Below are 21,286 nucleotides of genomic sequence, written 5' to 3' on the forward strand. Positions count from 1 at the left end.
ATGTCAATAGGCTTGGAATGAATTTTTCTGTATGAAACTGTGTGTTTTGACAATGAAGAGGAGATCTTTTTTAAACATTGGAACCTAATTTAATTTTATCTCTTAGAGAGTTTATAATGAGTATAAGATTTTATAAGTGTAATAATTCATCTGTAAACCTAGAAATGTACAGCCAATTTTGAAAGAGATGTACCCTAGCTCAGAGAAATGTTATTGAATAGGTTAATGCTGTTGTAATGAAATGCTTCTTTTAATTAAAAAAAAACATGTCATTTGTGCTTTTTGAATTAATTTATTCTTTTTCATGTCATCTAAATTTGAATGCTTAGATTATTCCTTTTAAACTTTTCAATTTTTAAGCATTTATAGCTACAGAATTTCTTCCAAGTTCCATTTAACTCCATGACCCAACTATTGATATGTGTTGCTTTATTTTCATTCAGAAGTACATTCCTCACTTTCCTTTGGTTTCTCTTTGACCTATGTACTATTCAGAAGTATTTTGCTTAGTATATAAATCCTTTGGAATTTTCCATTTTATAATGGATTTCTAAATTATGAAATAGTAAGCTTCCATAATTTTGAACTTCACCAATGTTTACTTTCCAAATAGTTAGAAGGAACATAGGTTTGAGTCCATTCTGCAATTATTGAGTCTGGTGTTCTAGAAGTGTCAAGTAAGAGCACCTCTTTTAAGACCTCCAAGCATGGCTGTGGGGTTTCGGGCTTTGTTGATGTCTCATCTTCTGTCACATTTTGTTTCATTCATTTTGAAGCTCTGTTTTCATTTATATAAATTTATGAGTTTTATGTCTTCCTGGTAAATTGTCCTTTTATCACTATAAAGATAGAACCCCCGTCTTTCATACTCCTTATATTATTCACATCTACTTTCACATACCATTCTGCTGTTTTTCATGTGACTGTTGCATTATTATCCCCTTCTAATATCTTTTCTGATTCTTTTGCATTTATTAAATATTTTAGGTATCAGATTTAAGTTTAAAGGTATTTATCTATTTCTTTCCAGTATCTTTTACAGTGATGTTTTAATGATTAGAATTTTCATCTTCATCTTATTCAAGTCTATTTACAGATATGCTGTTACCACCTCATAAGATATGCAGGAGATGTGTGACAGTATAATTTTATTCAACTCAAAATCTGTGATTCCTTGTGATGATATTGCTTACATATTTTATATGCATGTGTTATAAACTCTAAAATATGCTAGGGTATTTTTTCATTGCAGAGACAAAGTAAAATAAAAGTAATTTGCCAAGCATAATAAAAATGGGTTTTAAGGAAATCCAGACAAAATATATGATGCTTCCTGTCATATTAAGTTTACTTAGCATGTCTCCTTACAGATCTGCTTTCATCTGGTATTGCTGTCACCAGGAAGGCTTCAGCATTGTCTTCACCTCTGTTCTACTGATGACAAGTTCTTTTAACCTTCACATATTTTAAAATCTTTTTATTTTCCTTTAATTGATGAAGGAGTCACTTACTAAATATTAAATTCCATGTTTATATTTTCATTTTAGTCATTTAAAGTTAGTGTTATCCACTGTCTCCTGACCACCACTCTTTTTCAATTTTTTGAGAATTTCGTACATGTGTAACATGAAAGAAAACTGTATCTGTCTCCCGTTTCTCCCCTCCAACTCCTCTCCTCTCAACTTCATGCCTGTTTTATTTTTTTATTTTTATTTTGTGTTTGCATGTGTGTGTGTGTGTGTGTGTGTGTGCGTGTACGTGTACGTGTGTGTGTTCCGATAATCAACTGTGTGCATTTAGTGCTATTACACAGTGCCTGGCACCCTATTCTAATTTGGTTTCTACATTGCTGTGATAAAACACTGTCCAAAAGCTATGTGGAGAGGAAAAGGTTTATTTGCCTTATAGCTTGTAGCTCCTCATCAAGGGAAGTCAGGAAGGAACTCAAGGCAGGAACCTTGAGGCAGGAACTGAATCACAGACCATGGAGATCACTACTTTGCTCCACTACTTTGTATATATACCCAGGATCACCTGCCCGGGGATGCACCACCTACAATGGGCCGGGCCTCCCCCATCAACAAGAAATTAAGAAAATGTCTACCAGATAGGGTCAAAGGCCAGTCTGATCTGAGACATTCTTCTGTTGAAGTTCCCTCTCCCCAGGTGACCTAGTATGTTTCAGATTGACAAAAACTAACCAGCATATATCCTTTACTAAGCAATCATTTTTTTAAATTATTTAATAATAATTACTAAGCAATTATTGACAGTGCATAGTTTCTTGAGGCGGGAGGATCATTATTTTCTGATGGTGTGGCCCTGGTAGATTTCCCACAGTCCAGTGATGGCCACAGTCATTTTTGGTTACCTGTTCTCTCTGTTGACCTTTAGGAATTGAAATGTTTAATTTTTCCTGGATACTTCAAATTTTTCATTTTATCTTTAATTTTTAAATGTGTGGCTATGAAATTCTTATGTGCAATTTTCATCACGTTTACAATACTTGGATTCCTCTTATCTTCATAGCTCCTTGAGTTCATATTTCCCACTAACTTGGGAAACTGTCACCGTTGTTACCTTCACTGTGCTTGTGCTTCAACAGAACTGTTAGTGAGTGTGCTATTATCCCACTCTCTCAAGGGCTCCTAAACTTTTACCTGCAGTCTCCTTTACAGTGCTTTTTTTTTTTTTTTTTTCTTTTTGAGACAGGGTCTCCCTGTAGCCCCAGCTGTCCTGGAACTCACTAGGCTGACCAGGCTGGCCTTGACATCATAGACATCTGCCTGCCTCTGCCTCCTGAGTGCTGGGATTAAGGACATGTGCCGCCACACCCAGCTACAGTGCTTTTTATGAATGATAATTTTCATTGATATTTTTCCAAATTTCCTGATTGTTTCTTCTGTTTTTCATCAGTTGTCTGTTACTATACATATTTTTTCTTTCAAGGCATTATAAATTTTAAATCCAGAATTTCTGATTTTCACTTTTGAAACAATTTCCATTTTTTCTTCTGAGATTCTACACAGTTCATTTGTTTAGCCATTCATATGGCTATGACTATATTTTTCTTTAAGTCCTTGAACCATTTTTTACATGATTGCTTAAATATTCCTCTCTGTTAATGGTATTATTTAGGGCTCTCAGATTTTATCTCCTATTTACTGTGATGATATATTTATAGGTTTTAATCTCCTATTTCTTGTATAACACACTATTTTACCATGTGTCGGACATTTTACATAATGTATTAAAAATTCTAGTGTGTTATAAACCTCTGGAGAATGATGGCATTTGATGTAATAGGAGTTAAGTTATTAACCAATGACCATAATCATGTAGAGGATTCATTGTGCACTATTTTCAAGTATATCAGTTTCAATTTTGTCCTTATCCTTATGGCAAATTATTTCTTATTTCTGCAACAGAGAAAAGTCACAGTTCTAGGATTTTGAAGTGAATTCTGAGGCACTCATGGGGAAGCTACCCTTGGTGGGACTGTCTTCAAACAAAGAGCAGCAGCCGAAATACTGGTGTGTTTTCCAGTCTGTCAATGTTCACATTCTTCTGGGCTTTGCAATGTCTGTACCCTCTTCTCACATGGAAACAAACATTTAAGGGGGTTTTATCTGGGATCTTAAATTTCTGTTGTTACTTTCTGACTTGGTTCTCTTTTTTCCAGCTTTCCTGGCAACCCTCTGAGACCTGTCAATGAAGTTCTGCTGTTTCTAGCAATTCTGACCATATGGATTTGAGGGGTTTCCTGGGATGTAGAACTATAAAGAAGAGAAGTACAGGAAAACAGGGAAAATGTTCACCTTTTATGTTTCCTAGGGAAAGCCCCTAATGCTAGTTTCATGCGTTTTGCTTACATTCTCATTGTGCATTTCTTTATACTTTCACAATGCTTTAAAATTAAAAATTAATCTTTTTAAGAATTATTAATATTTACAGAAAATAATCTATAGTGTACAGAATTATTCAAAGAATAAAAAAAAAAGCTTCAGATTTCCCTGTGAGGTAACAGAATCTCCTAGAATCACAAGCTGTTCCTGCCCATATAAGGTCTTATTTATTTTGCATTAAAATGTGTTGCCTCTTGAGATAGGGTTCAAAGGACTTACATGAAGTATGCTATGTATATGAACTCATTACTATGCCTTTCTTGAATTACCCTTTTTGCTCTCCTTTCTCAATGTTATAGTATACTCAAACATGCATTTGTTTACATATATACTTGTACCCCCTATAGGCTAGGATCAGTATATGTGGGAGAACATGTTTTTTTTTTTTTTTAACTTTCTGATATTGAATCACCTCAATTAATAGTATACATTCTAGATCTATCCATTTTCCTGTGACATTTGTGATTTACTTTTTCTTTACATCAGAATAATATTTCATTAGGTATATGTGCCAGATTTTCAACTAGGCTGGTTCCCTTTCCTTGCTGTAATGAATAGTGCAGCAATGAACCCAGGGATACTTCAAATAGTTGTTCTGTAAGTATTTCCAAAAGACTTGTAATTACTATCTGAAGAACTATCAGGCTTGTCAAAATTAAAATCTCAGTAATATATTTAAATTTCTCAATTAATGAGAGAGTCTGTATATGATCCAAATTTTGATATTCAAACACTTAATTTCTCTCTCTCCCTCTATCTCTGTCTCTGTCTGTCTGTCTGTCTCTCTCTCTCTCTTTCTCACTCTCTCTGTGAGTGTTTGTGTGCATGTGTGTGTGTGTGTGTGTGTATGTGTGTTACAGGTGGCTTGTGGAGGTCAGAGGACAACCTTACTTCAGGGAGTCAGTTTCTTACACCTTATCAAAGCAAAGTAACTCCTCATTTCTGCCACTGTGCAGCTTAATCCAGGCACTCTAGCCACATAACCTCAGGCCAGTTCTCCAGTCTCTGTGTCTCTCTCTGAGGCAGGAGTGCTGAGATTACAGATGGACACCACTGCATTCGGTTTTTTAAGTGGGATTCCTGGGACTGTCCTCAGGTTGCCAGCCTAGTACCACTAGTGATTTTACCAATTCATCCCCCTGGTTCTCAATGCTAAATCTTCTATTTTGCTTCTGGAGGTAGTGATCATACCAGTAACACTATTACTACTGCATTACATTAAAAATATAATAGGAGATGGGGTGGGGAGATTGCTCAGTGCTTACAAACACTGGCTGGTATAGCAGAAGACCCGTATTTGATTCCTAGCATCCACATGGTGGCTAACAACTATCTGTAAATCCAGTTCCAGGTATTCCATCACCCTCTTCTAACTTCTTGTAGGACACAGGTTCACTTATGCACATGCAGGTAATACATTCATATATGCAAAATAAAAAATAAAATTTTGTAAAAATGAAATGGGAAATTTAACAAAAACAACTGTAATAATAAATACTCTCTAATGGGGTATGGGTGGACATGCTCTTCACTCGACTCTCCAATGTAATTTTTAAATTTTCATATGATTTTTATCTCTGTAGACTTATATACATGCATATAATTTACAATGAAGAAAATGAGCTTTATACTTATTAAATAATGGTTATAGATTATAATACATAATCAAAATGGGTTAAATATACCTAAAAGATGATTATAAAAGAAATTGCTAAATGACATCTTTTACAAACACCAGGGAATATGGCATGGAAATATCAGAAACATATATCAGAACAACTTAAATCAAGATTAGCCACTAGACAAAAAATCCAGAGACACATTAAAACCCACTAGACACTAATAGCACAGTTAAAATTGTAGCCAGATACTATAAATAGCAAAACTTTCTCTATGGATTCTCTTAATATGTGGGAAGGTATTCTGTTATTGAAGTTGATTATAATTTGAAGAGATTGTGTTAAAATATTATCATATGAAAATTTGTGAATGATAACAGTTACTCCTAGGGGCCTCATTGTGTATGTGACTAATTGAATTCACCTGAGAAACTTACTTTGGACAACTGGAAATGTTTCATAAAGGAAACAACAGATTCTTCATATAGAAGATTTTATTTCATTTAGAACAAAATTTGCAAGTTATAGGCTGCCTACCTGTTTGGTCTTGCTATTTAGGACATTCAAAAACAATCATTAATTTTATTTCTTCTGACAACTCAACTCTGACTATAATTAAGAAGAAATTCCATTTAAAGAGTCTCTGCAGTGGGCATGATTTCTAATATCTTACTGATTCATAACCAGCCTGACTTTATTTATATCACCAGCTTTGTTTTTATGTGCATTTAAATGATATACATGTAGGCTCTAGCATACAAAACTATGAGCAGATCAGACAGAGACACTAAAAACAGATATAATTATTTACAGTCTGGGCTCTTAATAAGATGAAATTATGACTGTGAGGAGGAACACTGATCCTCCTGCTGAAACAAGGAATAGGACCACTTCAAAGAAAAGAGGTTTAAATTTGTTCTGCTTCCATTTTAATCATAGTGGGACGAAATCTATTGACTACATCTGGATGCTTTTGTTGTTTAGTTGGATTCTGTCCAAATGCCATGACTAGTTTTGCTTAAGGCAGGGTTCTGGTGCCATACCAATTTCCTTGGTGTATCTGTGAGAAGGTATCTATCTGATAGAAGACCTGAGCCCTTGTATGCTGTTGGCAGCCTCCATCAGTAATTATTTACAGTCTCCAGTAATTCTGTTTTTCTCAGGTGTGTTTTAGAGTTAGTGATGGTTTAAGACCTTATCTTCTGTTAAATTCCCATCTCCTGCACTTCTCAAAACCTGTTTGTATAAGATGTTCTTGCAGAAAATATTCTGGATTTTGAGATGGTGCCCTGGCACTTTCAAGGAAGTGGTCTTAAGTCATTTTGCCTGTACCTATTTTATGAACTTCTTGCTTGGAAGATGTTGGTTTTACAGGATGAAGGAAGCATCTCTTCACTTTCTTCCCCAGAATAAGATATTCTTGTGTCAAATATTAATTAGGCTGGCCTAAAGGGCACCACCATTGTATCAATCCTTAGTCCTGCGGGGCATTTTGGCAAGAAAGAAGCAAGCTAATACAGTACTCTCCCATTCCATAAAAGTTTAAGAATATTAGAGAATAAGAAATAAAACAACCTGTAAATATTAAAATCAAGAAAACAAAGGTCAGTGTTCATAGAAGAAATAGAAACGTTTCTTACATCGTTTTGCTTAAACTCTGTCCAAAATACAAACACACACACACACACACACACACACACACACACATACACACACACGCTTATACACACATCCATAAGCAACCAACACCCCACTTTGTGGTCCTTACTCTAGTAGCTATTTCTATGCACTTATGTTGGTCAACACTCCAGTAGTCTCTGCCTGTATTCTCACTTCAGGTTAACAGCAGATAGATTACAGACAAGGGAGGAATAGATTCCTGGAAGCACATAAAAATTTCCTGTTTCTACTTTCATTCAAATGTCAAGTTACCAAAGCTTTCTGCTTACTGGGATACAGGCACTCTTCCCCCACAGTCTGCTGCCCCTCCCCCAACAAATTAATCACGATTTTTCAGATTAAATGATTTAAAGATGAGAATTCGTCACAAATATGGTCAAACAAACCCCCTGTTATTGGTGATTTGGTTTCTGTGCTCACTGAAGCATCTTATGTTCCCATGAACGCCAGTTCTGGTATGTTTGTACAGAAAAGGGTTAAGAGGTGCTGAGAAGACACCACGCATGTGTTAGTCCTTGTTGCCAATGCGCATCTCTTCCACTTTGACCTCATAGTTAATATGCATGCGTGATAATTAATTACGCAGAGCCTCTAGTGATTTTTTTTTCTATTTCTTTTAAATGCACATACAACGAAACCACTCACAGTGCGCCCAGCCCCCATCTAAAAGAAAAGAAATCAAATAAATAAACAAACCTAAAAGAATGGACCCCAGGGAGTTCACGCGAGTGCACGGGGCATGAATGTGAGTGCCTTTCTCTTATTTGCCTCCGTGTGCATCTCTGCGTGCACCCTCCCCCTGCCTCAGTTATGTTATCCCCCAGAGTTGGAAGCTGCTGCCTGAGCTGACGCTTTGATGGTATCTGCGAGCGTTTGTACTGATCTTTATTTCTGCCCCCTGAATACTAATTCTCGAAGCTGGTAGCAATACATCTCCCCAGTGACGGGACCTACTAGAGGCAGGTGGGGGGAGCCACCATCAAATCATCAGCATAATAATAATACAAAGGGGGAGGGATTCTTCTGCAACCTAGAGGCAAGAGGCAAGAGGGGAAAAAAAGGATGAGTTCGCCAAATACACGGAGCGGTGGAAGCTCAGTCTACTGGACTCCTGTGTTCTCACAGAAAATGACGGTGTGGATTCTGCTCCTGCTATCGCTGTACCCGGGGTAAGAAGGGCCGTTATCAGTGTCGCTTTGCTCTAGAGAGATGAGGGGGAGAGATAGGGATGTTAGGAAGATCACGCTGATTTGAAACACTCATAGGATTTTGGGTTTAAATTTAGGGGAGAGTGAATATATGGGGTTGGAACAGAAGAGATGAGAGAGGAAGGGCATGTTGCTTCTTTTTTATTAATTGAAAGGGCTTTATTTGTTTGTGTATTTTGTTTTAGAGCGGCAATGCTCACTTCATAGACTGTGTGCACATTTGAATTTGCTGCAATCTGATATGGAAGTGGGCTGTGCTAACACACGCCGGCATTTGAGGCCATATTGAAGGCATTTGGGTGGGGGTCTGGAGGAGAAAATTGCAAATGGGGTCCTGGCGCACACCGGAGGGATCGGTTTGAGGGAGGACCGGGGGCGGGGGCAGCTCTGTTTCTATTATACACTACTGTCTCTCTTGGTCCTGCACCTAAGCATTCAGTCAGCCGGGTTTTCTATCTAGCCTCATTGACCTGTCAGCAGACTCCCTGATGGGAAAACACGGTTCAGCACCAAGGACAGCGGTCCTGCTTGTGGCCAGATGGAAAGAGGTTTGCAGAACCTCCGATTATCCAAATCTACAAAGGACATTCACAAAAGTGAGAAGGCCACTGGGCCAAGGAACATCACGGAAGCTCAGGGACCCCCACACTGACTGCTGCTACTCCTTCTTTGAGATAGGAGGAGGGCTGCTGCACATGGGGTAGTGAATGTAGTTCAATGAAGGTTTAGGGGATGTATATCTGGAAAAGACTTGGCCTTGCTGCAGTCTTGAAAACATACTGAACCAAGTGAATGTAATGCCCAGATCGTGAAGTGCATGAAGGCTTTATAGTCTTGCTGCACCGTGTAGAAACAAGGGAAAGGGGCAAGTGGAGTCCCAAAATCCTGAGCACGTGTGTTTTGCATCTAGATTTTTCAGAACTTCCTTGAACCAAGAGTATGAGTATAGAATCCCTCCACACAGCACAGTGCACCATGTCTCTACCAAGGAAGTAGCTCTCACAGTACACAAAACCAGCACTTGCCAAGAGGGCCACTATTCCCATCGCTTGCCCTTCTATGTTGCTGTTTTGGAACAAAGTATTATAAGAATTACCCCTATCCTACCCCATGCCCAATTTTCAATTGTAACATAAATGCATGTACGAAATCAAGGAACTACCCCAAATATTTTCTAGGAGCTTTTGTAGTAGTTGTAACAAAATAAGTTGAAAGGGATAGGAATTAAAGTACTTTTGAATTGGAGTGAGAGATCTAGTCAATTTCTCTGATGCTCTTTCTCTAGGACAGGGGATGGGACATATAGATATCTGACATAAAAGAGATTCAATCAAAGCAAAGAATAAGAGCTTCACTTTGTAGTTTCTAACCAAAAAGTATATGCTTAGCTCTTCAGTCACTTTTCACGTCTTCCTACTTTACTACAAAAATTGAGCTTATTTTTATTAAAACTATAAGCTGAAGTTTTCCCAGAAGAGGAGAGCACTCTTACCAGGAACAATATTCTATGCCATACATTAGAGTGGATCTGTGAAAAATATTTTTTCAGTACAAAATTATCACACACTTTTCTATTAAGTATTTCATGCAAGTTCTTAAACTTTGTTTCAGAATTTAGGACACTTGTAGATAGAAAACAGCTTCCCTATATTCCTACAGACCATGAAACCTGTGGATTAAAATCAAGACAAGACATGAGAGAATATATCATTCCTTCTTATCCACATTCATTTTAGTAAACAGTTTCATAACTAAGAGCCTGAGAACATTAATATGTATTTCATGTGTAATGTTTCTTAGTTAACAAAATGACAATTTTTGATTATTGTTTACAATACTAATATTATTGAAGACATCCTCTTCTTGTAACAGTTCTACCTTTAAAATATAATATGACATAAAAACACGAAACTTGATGACACATGAAATATTTCATATATGAGAATAGCCTGGGTGGCTTCTAAGGTAGTTCTAAGTGAAGGGAATTATGTGTCATGAAGACTCTCCAATAGACTGATTAGTTTTCCATCCCCACAGTAAAGATAGAGAAAGGAGCCATTGCAGTTTGGTGCACAGGGTGTGATCAGAGTTCCAGTCTGCTGAAGTCCCATAAAAAAAGCCATTTGAAGGACTGAGTAGGGATGTAGGCAAGCAGTAGCTAGTCCACCAAGGGAAAAAAATAAGACACTGGAAAAAAGTGAGTCCTGAGAGTTTTTTGGTGAAAACAATATTAGTGGTAGAAAAATCCATGAACACTGAAAGTAAAAGACGCATTTGACCTTTTTGTTTATAAAACTCCAAATAAGGAGTCTTTCTTTCCTACTAAACTGTGAAAGTTACTAGATTGTGTCTATATAAAAGGAAAATAAACAGGAATTAAAAATTGAAATGAGCATATAGAAATCTAATCTCGCTTTTCAGAATGAGAATTTAATAAACTCTAAGTCTGCTCAACTGCCACATATCTTGCTTAAAATTGTTGTAAGAATCACTTGGAAACTTACTAAAATGGAAATTCCTAAACCACACACTGGGTGATTCTGAGTCATGAGGTTTCAGTGAGTCTAAGAATATTCGTCTTAGCAAGTGTTAAGAGTTCCCTTTGAAGAAAGAGGTCTATACCTTGCTGATTTCCAAAAGGTTATTTTCCTAGTTAATATTCACAAATAGTTTGGTTCCTGCATTTTTATTTATCTGAGCACAGTCAATCAATTTCACGTCTGTAAATTTTATTTATAGGCAAATAAAGTATGTTCTAAAATGCCCAATTGATAGAAAAGAACCATAAAATATTAATAAACATGTACCATATATAAAATCCATTAAAATTGAATGTAAGTTCCTATATAATTGTGTATGTAATCATAAAAACAAATTCTATACACCCCACCTACACATATTAATAAACATGTTTTAAAACAAATTTTAAAATTTACTAAGCTACCTTAATTGCAACTTCATTCTTCCTCAAGATAAAATGTAGAAAACCACTTAAAAACAACAAAATTATTGAGTGAAGTCCTAATATAAGATATAAAAAGATGTTTTAATTTCAATTAGCATAAATTATCTTATAGTATATTTAGAGTTATGATTATTTTTCAAAGAATTATATTGAGTAGAAATAAATTAAGTTGAATTTCTGATCATTAGCCTAAATCTTACTCTGAAATACTAGGATTAATTTTATAAAATTCAATTAAAGTTTTAGGAGTATTTTCTGTCCTTCACTGTTGTTAACTAGAAGTGTAAATTTTAGGAGCCACTAAAGCTTTTCTAATTCTGTAATTATATTATATACATGCTTAATTTCAACAGACTATACCCATACACATAAAAGAAATACTGTCTTTTTTTTTTCACTATAACCCAACTCTCTTACAGAATTCAGTTTTATAAACAGGCTTGTTACTCTCCATGTTTCCAAATGCTTCACCTAGTTTTATGTAGAAAACAACTTTTCTTTTTCACCAACACACTCAGTTGTTTTAGTGACCAACATAGCATTCTAATTATTCTGCTATAAGCCTGTACCTGAAAGCAAGAGAGAGAGAGAGAGAGAGAGAGAGAGAGAGAGAGAGAGACCCTATGCATAACTCAGAATTTCCCACAATTCTGCTGCCTGTTACAATATAGACAAAACTCCCAGTTAATAGGCAGATATTTCAAAAGTGACTCTTTTTTGGACAATGCCTCATTGTGTGTAGCTCAGGCTAGCCTCTAGCCTGGATTATAGGCTGTGCTCCATACCAGTTTAAAAATGTGTCTTTGATTTAAATAGCTAACTTTTAAAATGCCTGTGTGATATTATAGACTCTTTTGATGCCCAATTAAAAAATAATCAATTCATAGGAAATTTCATTTATTGATAAAAGGCTTTTCTAAATATTTTGTAATTTGATTTACTTACATTGTTTCGATTTAAAATGAAAGGAAGTGAAGATTGAATTTAGAGACATCATAACTGGTTCCTATTGTGCTTCTAGGGCCATGACTCCTTGTCTGTTGTAATATCCTAGCTTACTGAATATGGACATTTAAAAATTTAAGTTCAATGTAAATATCTCACAGAAAATATGGTCAAGCTACTATACTTACATAAACAGAATATTAATTGTAATTAGTAATTGATCTAAAATAAAACCAGTTGTGTTACATCTGCATACACACTTGCACACTGATCAATATACACATACATCATGCTTACCATTAAACATATGTACCTAGGTATATGAATCCACAGACATATAGTTACTTCTGATTGTCTGTTATCTTTAATCAAGTTATCTAATTTATAATATTATTTTTCCAATCTGTGAACTGTGAATCACGATGATTACTTCATGGATACATAGTAAAGATTAAACATACACACACACACACACACACACACACATACACACACACAAATGTTAATTGGAACTTGTATATACTAAGAACTCATTTTAACTGGACCATATTCTCTAAGCCAGATGTTTCTGTCTCTTGACATCTAAATGAAAAAAAATCATCACATATCCATCCAAATTTTATCAGTCAGTTTTGTAGACCTGTTTTGGAAAATTACAAATATGTGTCATTCTTGTGAAGTCAAATTGTTCTATATAAGGTAACAGACCCCAGAGAAGTTAGCTTAGATCCAGCTGGCCCTTGAAGAACTAAAATATTAATATATATTTTTTCTGAGAATTATTTAATATATTTAAAATATTTTAATCACATCATTATTAAATGACATTTCACTGTTTTTTTCTAGAGAGGCATGCTTATAGATAACTTGCTATTCAATGACTTCATGAGTTTAAGAACATACTAATTGTTATCATTTAGATGTCATATCTGAATTAGATTTGGAAAACATATTCCTCCTTTGGCCATGTCTATGTAAGTAAGGAACTGTTTAATTTGAAATTCATTGACTATACAGGACCTTAAGTATACAAATCCACAGACATATTGTTACTGGCATTATATTTTTAAAGAGTTTTGTGCAAATTCAAAACTTGCTCAATGTTGTTTATTTTTATTACAAAATTGCTTTGAAAAGTGAAAGAATTACGCTGATAGTACTGAATGTCAAAGTAACAATGACACCACTACTTTGATATATAGAGACTTAAATATGAAATAACATATATATTTAAGCATGACATATTTCTAATCACCTCCATCATATAAGAGCTTTTTGCTTCTTGCTTAGAGCATACTACATTTTGCTGTGTTATACTCTAATATCAAAGCACTGAAGGTTTTTTTTGTTCCTTTTTTTTTTTGAGAAAGGGTGTCCCTGTACCCCAGCTCATCTGGAACTCACTATGTAGACTAGGCTGACTGTGATCTCATAGAGATCCTCCTGTCTCTGTTTCCTGAGTGCTGGGATTAAAATAGTACGTTACCACACCGGGCTCAAGGTTTTTTTTATGTTTTTTTATTTTTTATTTTTTAATTTTTTAACTACACAAGTACTGTATTTACATCATTTCCACAAATTCCCTCTTCCCCCCAACAACCTCTCTCTTTCCTCCCTATCAAATTTATGATCTCTTCTTCCTTTATGTAAAACCTATTGAAAGACTTTAGTGTTACTCATTGATATATGTGCATAGGGCTAACCATTTGGGATTGGAAAATCTATGAAGAGTTTGTCCCAGGAGAAAAGTGGTTCACCTCCTCACAACCGCCATTGATTGCCTATAACAAACACTCCATCTAGGTGTGAAGCATTGTGAAATTTCTCCCATCCACATTGCCATGCGGATCAGTGTTGTCATTATGCAGGCCTTGCTTAGACAATCATATTGCTGAGATTTCAAGGGTGCAGCAACATTGGACCTGGGCACCCCATAGTCACTTATTCTTTCTAAATTGGTGGGAATCCATACCTGGTACTGTAAACTTAGCCCTCTATCCATGGCTAAAGAAGTTGTAGCCCCTAGAAGGGAACCTACTACCACCATTTTTCTAAATCAATGTAATCTAACTATACTCTAATTACTTATCCTCATACACACAAAGAAGTGTAGGCATCATTTCTCATCAAAGAAATTCCTTTTTGCAGCAAATGGAGACTATTACAGAAATCCACAGCTGATAAAAATGCAGAGTTTTAAGTTTTTGCAAGAATGTTTGCCTCTTCTTTTCCACTCAATAGATCTATGAGTTAGATGCAGAAGATAATACTTTCTACCTTTAAAAGTATCAGAAAGTGTGCCTGGAGTAGTGGTGCACGCCTTTAATCCCAGTCCTCGGGAGGCAGAAGCAGGTGGATCTCTGTGAGTTCAAGGCCAGCCGTGGTCTACGTAGTGAGTTCCAGGACAGCTGGGGCTACAGGGAGACCCTGTCTCAAAAAGACAAAAAAAGTATCAGAAAGTAAAACAACACACTCAGAAAAACAAATGATGCATGCTTGTCCTTATTTGTGGAACTTCTTTTATGTGAGCCAGGGAAATGGACAAAAAAAACATGGAGGTAAATGAAGACAGAGAGAGAGAGAGAGAGAGAGAGAGAGAGAGAGAGAGAGAGAGAAGGGAGAGAAGGTGCTTAAGAGAGGGGCAATCACAGGAGAAAGGTATTATGAAGGGGGAAATCCTTAGTGGTACTTAACTAGGGAGGGAGGCTTAGTCAAGAAGAAAGATGAGATAAATGATGTTTAGGTGGTGTGAAAAACCAAAGGGAAATGTATTAGTTAAAAAGTCTACTTAAAAATTATACATACGACATATAATATATATATATATATATATATCTGAAGGCTATATATCAAGAAATACAGTGCCAGACAGGAGAAATGAGAGACTAAAGGTTAAGTAATCTGTCTAAGACTCTTTAAAGACTAGTTGTAAGGAAAGATTAGTGCTTGACGTGGCATTCCTAGTGCATACACTACATACACTATACTGCACAAGTCCAAGCACTCTTTTATTTCTTAATGTAAGTAAATACTTCGACTGTTTGAGATGAAAGAGGTCTCTCCACTTTACCTTCCTGGGAGTTATTTATTTTTCATTTGTTCCATATGCTAGAGAATGAATGTCCTTTAAAAGGAAATTTTAAAAAGCACCTTTTAAGTTGCATATTAGTGGCATAGGGTAAAAATAAAAATTTAACTCCAAATGATATTAATCCTTGTAGCATTATAGTATGAGAGCACAAATATGGTGATAATTCTATATTATTATAAAAATCATTGTGCAACTCTGCATAGATAAAGTGCCATGTGAGAGGTAAATAAGTAGCACTGATATTATACTCTCCACCCATTCATAAAGAAAGGCATATGAAAAACAAATAACAGAACAGTGGGGAAAACAGGGGATGTTTTCAAAAGCAAAGATCCTTTGTAGTAATTGAAACCCTGCCATGGAGTCAAGTTCAGTTACATAATAAAAGTCTATGTAGTAGGGTAAACACTGTAAACTCTGTAATTTATTTAAGCTAATTTAAACTTAAATGTCCCAAGCAAACTAATATTCCATGTCAGTGTTCAGAATATGTTCGTGGTAGGATAAAAATAAATGATAGGTGATTTTTGTGCTGTTTGATGGTTATCAGTACTTTTTATAAATTGCTTTGGAAATGCAGAATTGATGAAAACATTCCCTATATAAGCAGAAATCAATGTTAAATTTCTTAATTTATTAGAGGAACAGTATTTGATTTAAATTTGCTCTAGAGGCTGAGCATGGAATTAAGGGAGGGGTAGCAGAAGCCATATCCACCACTAGAGTTTTCAATCTAATGCATGTGATGACAGGAAATGAGCATACAGGCTTATAGACAAGTATTAAACTTTAACCCAGATAAATGCTATACAGAAGAGACATGTGGTGCTCTGAGAGGACAGGATGGATTTCTGCTGCTGAGACAGCATAGAACAGAGAGCGTGTGATTCACAAACGATCTGAAATGCATCTACAGTCATCTCCTTTCAGGGTTTCAATGTTCTTTTGATATCATTTTCTTGTTCTTCAGAGTTTTAAGTAATTATGTTGCTATTAGTCATACAGTTTTTAACTGGTAAATGAATGGCATCTAACTTTGAAGACAAAGGATACAAATATTTGAAGTGATGAAGTATATTTTTTCTCTTAGTATTTAAAAAGTAATGATTTGATAGACAGAAATAATACAAAGGACAATGAAATGAAGCCATGCTCTAGTATATGGCATTGTCTTTGCATAGATTAAATTTGAAAATCTATAGCTTATTGGCATTTCCCTACTCCACCAACTTTGTACCTAATAGCCTTTGTACATACAGAAAAAAGTTCTTCTTGTTATATACATGGAAATGGCTGTATTATTTTTTTTTACTATTGATACATCTTCTCTGTGTCTTTGATAATTCAATATAAATGGCCAAGTGTAGTCACAAAAGATACCATGGCCATCTGAAATACATGCATCAGCTGTGTTCTACAGTTAGCTTCAGAAACATAAGCATGTGCTTTCAGACACAATGGAGTGAAAACTATAGTGATGAAGCATTTTAAGTACAAAACAATCTGTGCCATATAAAATGACACATAAATGAGATTGTAGAGCCCTGGTGCTTTTTTGCACTTTTATTGAATTTTTGCTAATTTTATACGATACATTTTGACCATATTTAGACATCCTCCCCTTAATACTTCTATACCAGATTTCAGATATTGGAAGTTATGTTAATGAATTAACTGCATTTTAAACCTATTTACTTCAGATACCTTTCTTGAAGGATAAGTGAATTTTTATCAAGTAATTACTACCTCCCATGAATGGTATCATGTACCAATGGATATGACAAAATTGCAAACTGAAGATAATATCATTTTTATTCACAAAAATGCTAAAAAATTTAAAAATAATTAATTTTACTTTCTTTCTCAGCAGAAAATCAGTTCAATGGGAGGGAGCAAAGATGATTTTAAAGAGATTGTTTGCCCCTAATAGATATTCAATAATGATTTAATTAGATAATAGAAATAACATGCCATTTTCTCTGAGAGCTTTCTCCAATTTGAGAATGGATAAGAAAAATATTTTCATATTATAAAATTAAAAATAATTAATTTTACTTTCTTTCTCAGCAGAAAATCAGTTCAATGGGAGGGAGCAAAGATGATTTTAAAGAGATTGTTTGCCCCTAATAGATATTCAATAATGATTTAATTAGATAATAGAAATAACATGCCATTTTCTCTGAGAGCTTTCTCCAATTTGAGAATGGATAAGAAAAATATTTTCATATTATCTTCCTTATAAACCTCCAAATCCGTTATATATGGCTAGTAACAACAAAGAACAAACAACAGCAAAACAAACATCACTTAAGTATGCTGTAAGGTATGACATCTTTACATGATCTATGGAAGTGTATCTGACTGGGACTCACATTGATAGCCTAGCTGTTTACTTATAGGATGGCCCTCAATCAACTTATTTATCCTTGTCACAGTCTCTTCATATAAAAGGGAAGATTACCATTCCTTATATGCTTACTTGAGTAGTAATTGGTTTAATAGCAAGAGTTCCTCATGACTCTGTATTTTTGTGGTTGTTATTTTGTTACTAGTACAGGGTCATTGTCTGGTTCCTGAAGTCATGCCCTTGCTGAAATATAACATTCTATATCAAGGAAATAGCCTATTAAACTAGATTCTCTGAGTGTGCACATGATTCTTAATTTTCTAATTAGTTTTCTAATTTTGCAGTTCTTTCACTTAACTTGAATGAGAGATAAGCACATGTGGTAAAAGCAACCTTCTAGAATGCCTATATTGTTCATTTAAGCATATCATATCCTTAAAGTGGAGAATACCTCTCACTATGTGGATCAGAATCTAAGGAGGATATATGTTACTTCATGAGACTGTTTAAGGAGGATATATGTTACTTTGTGAGACTGTTTCTTGAGGGTAACCTCCCTAAGTAAAAGTAAAGAAATATTTATTTTCCAAAAGATGGTATGAAGCTGGTTTAATTCATTTGCTAAATAAAATTTCTCGGCTGATTATTAAGAGAAAAATTGGGTTGCTCATCTTGAGGGTCAAATCTATTTTGGTCAGTGTACATGAAAGAAATATCTGTTGAATTGCTGGGGATTGTTGGGAAAGATTAAAATCCAAACTGATATTTTGCTATTCCTGATCATGACTAACTCTCCAATTTCTTTGTTTCTCATAGATTTGATCATAGGGAAAAATTTTCATCTGTCACCTAGGTTACTTCCTCAGCACCAAAAATATCTTTCTGACACAACTCTTGCTCCCTACCAACTTATTCATGACATATCAGAAAGAATCCCCTCTAAACCGTTCTTTTCAGTAACAACATAATTTAACCAGTAAATTGTTAAGAATTTAATGCATAGATAGATGAGTTTCTCTGTACTTTCTTTTGATAACATCTATTCTGAATTCTGTAGCTATAGATGAACGTCATACTGATGAAATTCTGTGTATTGTATTGTTTCATCTTTTTTGTTATGTTTTTGAGACACAATAGGGTTCCATGTATCACAATATCTTATTTGTTGCTATGAATTCTATGGTAAGAGTTTTAATATATTTACTCATTTTATCCTTTGTACTTCTGGTTTGAAGTTAACCCAACATTGCTGCTGTCAACATTATGTACGAATGTTTTGAGATTGTGCTTTAATTTATATTTAGTATTTAGATGCAAAATAGTTGGTTAAATTATTTTTAAATTATGTGTGTGCATGCATGCCTGCATGTGTGTATAAGAACATGCATGCCTGGTGCCTGCAGAGACCAGAAGAGGTTGCCAGATCCCCTGGAACTGGAGTTATAGACTGTTGTAGGCCCCCAAGTGATTGCTGTGAGCTGAATCTGGTCTTAACCTCTTAACCACTTCCCAGATCCAAGATGCTATTGTTTTGTTTTAAATACAGTAAAATATTTCAATTTTTATAATATTTGTACTTTTGAGAATTTTATACATGAGTATTGCAGTTGCATTATTTTTTACCCCTCCCAGTCCCACAGCATCTCCTCCCATGTCCCCCGCAACAACCGCTTAATTTCTTTTCCTCTTCTGTGATACAATGAGATCTCCACAGTATGGCAATCTAATAGGATATGCATTATGACAAAACCAGTTGAAAAGCCAAGGTGAATGGGGGGAGTGTCAGAGGGACCCGCCTCAAGATGAAGAGCTACAAGCAATCAATGGATGCTGAGGGAAGGAGAATCAGTTTTCTACAGGGATTAACTCACTGAGAGGTTTTCTAATTCTAAACAGACAGGCCTAAACACAAGCATACATGAACACCACTAAATGGACTCGCTACCTTACACACACACACACACACACACACGTTTAGACATGCATGTACATGTAACAATAATAGTCAACTTGTGTTTTAAAATTGTGACAAATCACCGAAAGCATTTTCCAATTTGGCAGTGGAAGTTGCTCAAAATCTTTGTAATGTTAGACATTAATTATCTCTTTGCAATAGTTAGGTATCTGTATAACCAATTATTCAATGTTTGCAGTTTAAATCAAATATGTATTTTTTTTTCCGAAGAACAGGGGCATAAGCAGCTCACCTGGGAGACTGTGGCTCAGAATCTGTGACGGAGTTACAGTCAAGTTGTGAGACAGGGTTCTACAGATACCTGAATGTACTAACTAATCTACTGCAAACTCATTTCCATATAACCACTGAGAGTTTCATGGGGCTAGATATGGTTGCAGGAGGAAGGATAAAGGGAGGGGGGAGAAGAGAGGGAGGGAGACAGGCAAAGTTATATAATATAATAAAGTATTCAACATTATACGACATGAATTGTACCTAGTGTTGTATGTAAGCCAGATTAATATGTTATGTTGTGGGAGAGGACTACATAAATGTGCTGCTTAGTCTATCTGGGCTCCTATATGAAAATGTCATAGATGGAAGCTAGAATATGGAGGAAAATTATTTCCTACCATCTTGTGAACTGGAAATCTGAGCTCAGTACAGTGGGCATCTAGTGAGTGAGGGCCTTCTTCAGCATATCTGAACTGCCTCTGTCTCACACTAAATCTGATCAGATGCCTTCAAACACCAGGCTCAGTCTCTGTCTTCTCTAGGGTACAAATTTCAGAGTTTCTCACATGCGCTCCATTTTGAACCATGTCATCTTCCATAGGAAAATTCCATGAGAGAGATGCTTCAGTTTTGAGAAAGTATTTGTTATAAATCATTTTTATTTAATAGTTTCAAATGAAGGTTTTTAGCTGTAATAATATTTAATAAAACTATTATTTTTGAAAATGTGAGGTAATAAAAGTAACTGCATACACTGAGGGAGGGGCACAACTCAACCACACTGCATAGCACTTCACACAATGTATTTTAAAGAATAAAAAAATGTGAAAAATGAACAATAAATTTTACAGTGCCCTAAATACATGGATACATGAACAGAATAGTCATCAAAATGTCCTTCTTGGTTGTTTTAGGTCTTCAGGCACTTTGGTGGTGAGTTTACACACCACCCAAATTTATACACTTTCCCAAGTCTGATACAGAAGTTCTTTATAAATCCCAATTGCTATTCCCACATGTAGCACAGTTTCTCTGATGAACAAATATCAAAGAAAACCTTGCAGATATACAAGAAGGAGACCTCTTCATTCAATTTCTTAGACTTTTGATCTTAAATAATTTCCCAAGTAAATTCTTAGCAAATGCTTCAGTTTCAATAAAATACATCTGAAAAAATGCAAATGCATTCAAGGAAGAAGGTTGGAGACAAATGTTCTATACAATTTTTTAGATGATCCCAAATGTGCCCTCGTGATGTGCTATTTACTTTTAAATTGCATGTTATAGATCTAGGTGCTCCATGCATAGATTATGACAGGTGCTAAAGATAGAACA

At 35.3% G+C, this 21,286-nt stretch overlaps 1 protein-coding gene across 3 annotated transcripts in view; it reads left to right on the plus strand.

Moving 5' to 3' along the window:
- The first annotated feature begins 7,826 nt into the window (after positions 1–7,826).
- Positions 7,827–21,286, plus strand: part of Gabrg2 (gamma-aminobutyric acid type A receptor gamma2 subunit) — a 96,163-nt gene continuing 82,703 nt past the window's right edge. The window contains exon 1 of one of the 3 annotated variants that reach the window (XM_029557943.1): positions 7,827–7,949. In XM_029557943.1, the coding sequence (XP_029413803.1) occupies positions 7,948–7,949 (2 nt within the window). In that variant the 5' untranslated portion in view covers positions 7,827–7,947. Of the gene's footprint in view, positions 8,374–21,286 lie in introns of all 3 variants that reach the window. The other 2 variants (XM_008821677.2, XM_008821678.2) reach the window with 2 other exon arrangements.

This window comes from Nannospalax galili, unplaced genomic scaffold, assembly GCF_000622305.1.
Source record: "Nannospalax galili isolate Female #2095 unplaced genomic scaffold, S.galili_v1.0 scaffold667, whole genome shotgun sequence".
NCBI classification, from domain to species: Eukaryota; Metazoa; Chordata; class Mammalia; order Rodentia; family Spalacidae; genus Nannospalax; species Nannospalax galili.